This window comes from Microtus ochrogaster, chromosome 5 (genome assembly GCF_000317375.1).
Source record: "Microtus ochrogaster isolate Prairie Vole_2 chromosome 5, MicOch1.0, whole genome shotgun sequence".
Taxonomy (NCBI): Eukaryota; Metazoa; Chordata; class Mammalia; order Rodentia; family Cricetidae; genus Microtus; species Microtus ochrogaster.
In genome coordinates, this window is record NC_022012.1 from 86,121,887 (window position 1) to 86,129,211 (window position 7,325).

The 7,325-nt window shown below is 38.0% G+C and overlaps 1 protein-coding gene across 31 annotated transcripts in view; it reads left to right on the forward strand.

Moving 5' to 3' along the window:
• Positions 1-7,325, forward strand: part of Clasp2 (cytoplasmic linker associated protein 2) — a 189,055-nt gene that overhangs the window by 145,930 nt on the left and 35,800 nt on the right. For 19 of the 31 annotated variants that reach the window (XM_026779561.1, XM_026779564.1, XM_026779560.1 and 16 more), the window contains 3 exons: positions 2,283-2,446; positions 5,325-5,403; positions 5,539-5,589. In XM_026779561.1, the coding sequence (XP_026635362.1) occupies positions 2,283-2,446; positions 5,325-5,403; positions 5,539-5,589 (294 nt within the window). The remainder of the gene's footprint in view (positions 1-2,282; positions 2,447-5,324; positions 5,404-5,538; positions 5,590-7,325) is intronic. The other 12 variants (XM_026779567.1, XM_026779566.1, XM_026779571.1 and 9 more) reach the window with 1 other exon arrangement.

Genomic DNA, 7,325 nt, shown 5'->3' on the forward strand with positions numbered 1-7,325 from the left:
AATAAATAAATAAATAAATAAATAAATAAATAAATATTTAACAAAAAAATTCACAGTTGGACCGCTCAGAAACTAGGAACCAACTAAAACAACATAAAAGTGATTTAAAAGAAATAGTTGAGAGCTCATAAAGCAGCTGCAGGAGAGGAAGAAGCCCACTTGTACTGGGTTGATTTCTGTAATGCTCCTGTGACTGATCTCAAGTGCCCAGCAGACTCGCAGCACCTTCGAAATCTTAGTCACCTCCCACCGAGCCCTGACTCTAAGATGACTTGTTGAGGGACGTGAAACCAGCTCCAGTATGCTGCCAGACAGATTCGTCAGGTAACCAGGAAGACTGTGTGCCAAGGTAGATAGATACATGCAGTTGCCACAGACTAGGTCTAACAGAATTCTTTTCACAATCTAATAGGCCCAGAGGAGAATGTGCAAGAGTTTAAGTGAAGCCCTCTGCCAGCTTTGAAACCAAGTTTTGGGGATTTAGTTGGGGGAAAAGTATGAGTTGTGGGGATCTGCATTATTAATGAGTAGGTACCACCTGGGGAGCAGAGAGTACTGGAGATTTCCAAGTAGTCATAATTACTGCTTTCATAAATACGCACCATCTTAAGAAAGTAACTAAGGTGGATTTTCTTTTAACCAAGTTTCAGATGTTCTAATTTTAAGTAGAGGAATCTTCCTTCCTAACATAAGTGTCAAAAACTAGAATCCATTACAACTGAATTAAGTACATTCCAAAAATATTGAAAATAAAGCAGTTTTAAATTAGCAAGGTTACTTTTGAGATTACCAAAATTTTTTTTGGATGGAACAGGAGATGAAGCTTGTTTGGTAAAATGTGCAGAGCCCTGGGTTCAGTCCCCAGCCCCACATAGAGTAGGTGTGGAGGTGGTGCACTCCTGTAATCCAGCAGCCTGTTGTCAGGGGTATCTTAAAGACATTCTTCCAAGACATAATAAATTCAAATTCAACCTGGGCTGCAAGAGGTGAATCTCAAATTGACAAAGAGGGGAAAGATGACTGGGCAGTTAAGAAAGATGACTGCATTTCAAGAGAACCTGGGTTCCGTTCCCATCACCTACATCAGGCAGCTCCCAACCCTCTGTAACTCCATATCCAGATCTGCTGTCCTCTGGCTTCTCTGGGCACCAGGTGTGCATATGGTATACAAACACATTAAAAACAAATAAAAATAGCCTGGTTTTAGTCACCTGTTCTGATTCTGCCATGTGCTAGTATTGCATGGCTATGATTCTTAGGAATATTTTTCTCTTACATAGAAATATATCTTTCAGTATAGTTGATTTCTTGCAAAGAAAACCTTACCAAGGGCCACTTTTATAAAATATTGTAATGAGACATGACATATGAATCTTAGTATGTCTTTCCCTTAAGGTTTCTTTTCACATGATACAGTCTTTCACAGTGGCCTATTTAATCTTGAAACAAAGTATAAAACTCACCAACATAAGCTGGTGCATGGGGGCACACACCTTGAATCCTAGTACTTGGGAAGCGGAGGCAGGTTATCTCTTGAGTTCAAGCCCAGCCTGGTCTACAGAGTGAGTTCCAGGACAGCCAGTACTACACAGAGTAACACTGTCTCAAAAATCCTAAAAGAATACATATATAAATCTCATCAACACAAGAACATTTTTTAAAATCTAAATTTTAGGTACTTTTATTCTCAGTTTTATTATACAGATGCTTTTAGTTACTATAGACAAATCAAAATTACTTTTGGGGCAGTTTCAGTAAATAATAAATCTTATATCAAAATGTTTAAGAGATTTGTCATTTTGTAAAACCTAAGGATATTTTTAATCAGCACATTATTGTAGATACATTTACTACTGTATGGTGACTATAAATACAGTAATTTTCTAATTTACCCAGGATTATTTTTAAAAAGCTGTGTGTCCTTGAAACTCCATACAGCACCTCCTCCATTTCTTGGAAAACGAGTCTCAGTTTAACTAGCTTAAGCTGTAGCATCATTGATAACATTAGGTGTGCCAGCCATTATGGGCAGTTTCTTTACCAAGTGATGCTGCATGGAATAGCTAATTGTCAAACTTCTGCAGAAGTTGGATAACAACGCAGATGCACTCTTGTATCACAGAGTCCAGTGAAAAGCAAGAGAGATTTTTTTTTCCGCTTGGCTGCCAATCGCTGTGCCTCAGATTCCTTTTCCCCCACCCCGTCTCTTTCTGTTTTGAATTGAGCATAGAGGTCAATATTTCCTCTTTCTTCTTCCCACTTTTTCCCTTTATCAACTACAGGTGTTCAGCATGTTTTTGGAAACTCTGGTAGATTTCATACAAGTCCACAAGGATGATCTTCAAGATTGGTTGTTTGTGCTGCTGACACAGCTGCTGAAAAAAATGGGTGCTGATTTGCTTGGTTCTGTTCAGGCAAAAGTTCAGAAAGCCCTTGATGTTACAAGGTAATATTTTCTGCATGTATTTCAAGTTTACCTAGTGGTAGTCACAAATATTTAATCCCTGTATTTATATTAAAGTTTTATTCATACTGGTTTCAGTACTTGAAGCTGTTAGTGTGTCTTAAGTAAAGTGTAACTGACATGAGTTGAATGTTTTCTTTATTATTTAACCATAGTAATTCTTTTTTATTCTGTTTACATCAATTTGAAACATATTTATTGTGACGATTTGCTTCCCAGTCTTCATTTTTACCTTCTGATAAATAGATATACAAATTAAATAAAGTGTAATTTGTATTTACAAGGTAGTGTTTTTTGAATCTGAATGAAAATGTCTGTCAGTTCAGTGATGTGATAATGTTTTCCTCTAATGATTTTATACTGTGACTTTCATAGTTTTCCAATGCAGATGCTGATTTTAATCCTTCTAAATTTTTGGCAACTTGTGAAACTTGTGAAAAGGCCAAAAAATCTCATTTTTACCAAATTTTCCCTGCTATATTTATTATCTATTGACATTTCTTAGACCATTAATTTTTAATGTTGCTTTGAAAGTGGTAGATTTCCTATTTCACCTCATTCATTAGTTGTTGTTCTGTTTTAGCAGATTCTCTTTCCACTGTTATCAGTCCATCATCTATCATTCCATCTACCTGCTTAGCATGAATCAACGGGCCCCCGCTTATTAGGTGGTTTATAAGAAATTGCTTTTTTTAAATTAATTAATTTATTTATTATGTATACAATATTCTGTCTGTATGCCTGAAGGCCAGAAGAGGGCGCCATACCTCTTTACAGATGGTTGTGAGCCACCATGTGGTTGCTGGGAATTGAACTCAGGACCTTTGGAAAAGTAGGCAATGCTCTTAACCACTGAGCCATCTCTCCAGCCCCCAAGAAATTGCTTTCTTCTATTTGATGTTGGGACTGCCCCAGATATGCTCAGTGGGTACCCTTTGGAGCTATATAGTTCTTACTTTTAAAATAGTTTCATCATTTTTGAAAAGAGCTTCTATACTTTATATCTTCCTGAGATGAAGTGAGCTCATCTTAAACTTTATCTGTCTCTGTTGTGCTCATCCATTCCTCCCTGGGTTTCATCCTGAAGGGAAATGTTTTGGAAAAAGATTTCTGAGTGTTGGTTGTGCTCATTGCTACAGGGATAGTCTTTTTGTTTGTTTGTTTTCTTTTTTCCTTTTTCTGGGGGGTAGGTTTCTTTTCTTTTCTTTTTTTTTTTCTTTTTTGGTTTTTCGAGACAGGGTTTCTCTGTGGCTTTGGAGCCTGTCCTGGAACTCCCTTTGTAGACCAGGCTGGCCTCGAACTCCCAGAGATCCGCCTGCCTCTGTTTCCCGAGTGCTGGGATTAAAGGCGTGCGCCACCACCGCCCAGCGGTAGGTTTCTTTTCAATTTTTATTTTTTTATTCATTTTATTGAGCTGTACATTTTTCTCTGCTCCCCTCCCCTTCAACCCTCTCCCATGTTCCCCATGCTCCCAATTTACTCAGGAGATCTTATCTTTTTCTACTTCCCATGTAGATTAGACTGTTGTATGTCTCTCTTAGGTTCCTCATTGTTGTCTAGGTTCTCTGGGATTGTGATTTGTAGGCTGATTTTCTTTGCTTTATGTTTAAAAACCACTTATGAGTGAGTACATATGATATTTGTCTTTCTGGGTCTGAGTTACCTCACTCAAAATGATGTTTTCTAGCTTCATTCATTTGCCTGCAAATTTCAAGATGTCGTTTTTGTTCTGCTATGTAGTACTCCATTGTGTAATTGTGTCACATTTTCCTTATCCATTCTTCGTTCGAGGGGCTTTTCGGTTATTTCCAGGTACTGTCTATGACAAACAAAGCTGCTATGAACATAGATCAGCACATGTCCTTGTGGTACGATTGAGCATCCTTTGGATATATACCCAGAAGTGGTATTGCTGGGTCTTGAGGAAGGTTGTTTCCTAATTTTCTGAGAAATCACCATACAGATATCCAAAGATATTACCCTTTATAATTTGATCTTACATGAAACTAAAAGCTATTCCTGTCTTAAAGAATATTTTATCATTTCGTTAGTCTCCAGAAGGCTTTAAGCCACTGGTAGGTTTCTACCTCTTTGATCTTATTGTTGAAGTGAGTTTCTTTACATACCCATATACTAAGTTGAAATGAGTCTGTTATTCAGATGATTTTTTTGGTGGTGGCTTTTTGAGATAGCATCTCATATGTAGCTCTAGCTGTCCTGGAACTCACTCTGTAGACCAGGATGACCTCAAATTCACAGAGATCTGCCCACCTGTGCAACCTGAGTATTGAGATTAAAATTGTGTGCCAGCACACTCAGTTGGAATGAGGGCAGAAGAGGACATTAGATCCTGTGGAGCTGAAGTTAGAGGTGGTTGTGACCTGCTCGTGTAGGTGCTAGGAACCAAACTTGATTCTGCTGTAAGAGCAGTCTGTGTGCTTTTAGCCATTGAGACATCTCTCTAGGCCCAGAAGTTTGAATTTTTACTGACTAGATTTTTCTAATTAAATATATAGTTGAAACAAGCAGAATAACACTTACCTAGTTTAATTTCTTAATCCCTTACTGGCTTTAAGTTCAAATGTCTCTATTCTTATACTGTGCTTCAGAGACCATACCATTTAATCTATCACTTCATACATACTTTGTGGGTGGCATTATATTTGGGTATTAAATAAAGTCTTTTGCTCTGGAATTTGTTAAAACGCATACTTGTCAGACTAATAGTTGGGGGTTTGGTTACTTTTTTTGTTTATATTTATTTATTATATATGCAGGCAGTGCTCTTAACCTCTACGCCATCTCTCAGGCTCTACTTATTTTATTTTTTAGTTTTGTTTTTTCTTTGTTATCTTTACAGAGAATCATTTCCAAATGATCTTCAGTTTAATATCCTAATGAGATTTACAGTTGACCAGACCCAAACACCAAGCTTGAAGGTAAAAATTTGATTTTTTTTTCTGAAACTATTACAAGGAATTGTGGTATTTTATTAATAAAAATAGGGTAATATTTGTATTTTTGTCACCCAAGAAGCTGCTCAACCAGTGGGTTTTATTTTTATAAACTTTCAGACAGTCAAGCCAGCACTCCGGGACCAGCTTCACTCTTTTGGGAGCACAAAGGTTTTTCTTTTGTTTTTATGTTAGCCTGCATTATTTCTTTCTGTAACTCTCTGCACTATTTCAGATGATGTTTTCTGCATCCATATTTAACTACTCACTTCCTCAACCTTTTATGCATGCATGTTCTTGACTTCCAATGTTCTTTAGAGGTTGACCTGTCTTTGGAAAGGCTCTCTGTGCAAACACATTTTAAAAGCATCACTAAGTATGGCCGTCTAACATTAAGCTGGTAATGCAGAGTTAGTTTGTAAAATCTTATTTAATTTTATGTTTGTGATTTGCTAACACTTCTTTTTTTCTTAGTTGTAGTTTTTGGAGTCTTACAGGTATTTGGGGCAAAAACATAGCATCATCTAGGTGCTTATTTTAGTAAAGACAGAATATTTTAAGTTTAATCTCAGCTCATTCTCCCTATCTGAAATAGCTTTCTGCAATGTGAAATTTCAAAAACAAACATAAAGGTTGTGTCAAGACTAACAGTTTCTATTTGGACACATTTTCCAGTTGTGTGAAAGCTAGATAGAGTGTAATTTGTCATTTAAAATGATTAGGTTGAACAGAAGACATCAAAGGACTTGTCTCTGGGATATAGCTTAATTGGTGGAGTTCTTGTTTTTCCTGAGCTGTAGCCATTGAGAGTAAAGTCAGGGAAATAAGAAGCATATTGCTTACACAAGCCTTGTAGTTTCTGCTCTGTTCTATACAAATGTATGCCTTACTACCCAAGATTGATTTTCCCTTTACACGTTGGAGTGCAGTTGTGCCTCTGAATCACAATTGGTTTCTACCAGGATTGACTGACACCCACTGTAGTGTCTTTTTATTAGAGCCACTAGGTAAAAAAGGCCTCTCTCTTTTTATTTTGAAAATTTACCGCCAGGCAGTGGGGGCACACACCTTTAATCCCATCACTCAGGAAGCAGAGGCAGGTGGATCTCTGTGAGTTCAAAGCCAGCCTGGTCTACAAGAGCTAGTTCCAGGACAGGCTCCAAAACCACAGAGAAACCCTGTCTCGAAAAACCAAAAAAAAAAAAAAAAAGAAAAGAAAAAAAAAGAAATTCCTGAGAATAGAAAACTTTGAATTTTTTTATTATTATGTATAATACTTGATAACTAAATGATAATAAAGCAGATGATGTAGTTAATTCAGTAGCCATTGAAGCTATAAGTGAAGATATTCTGTGTGCCTGTGCCAATGTAGCCTGGATCCATCTTCAGAAACATGAATCAGGTGTAGTGGTTTAGGCCTGTGACCCCACCACGGGAGCTGCTGAGGCAGGTAGATAACCAGTGATGTGTCAGTACTGAGCACACAGAGGGTCTAGGTTAGCCTCAGCTACGGAGCCAGACTCACAAACCGCAGAAAAGACAAGGGCGTAAGGAGGAATGATGTGCTGAAGACCTAAAGTCAAACACAAGTAAAGGGAACAGGGATGTGGGAAGCATCCTGTGAGCACGGAATTCAAAGCTGCTCCTCTGTGTCTAAGTAAGGATAAGTACAGTCAACACCAAAGCTAGAGGGAGACGGCTTTGTTAACACTGAGGCAGCAGGAGTAAGTCTGTTGGTGTCATCCTTCATGCCCAGGTCAGAGCAGCTGGTAGGGGCCTGACAGAATTAAATATAAAGAACTTATCAGGGGGACTGGAGACGTGGCTCAGAGGGTAAGAGCACTGGCTGCTCTTCCAGAGGTCCTGAGTTCAATTCCCAGCAACCACATGGTGGCTCACAACCATCT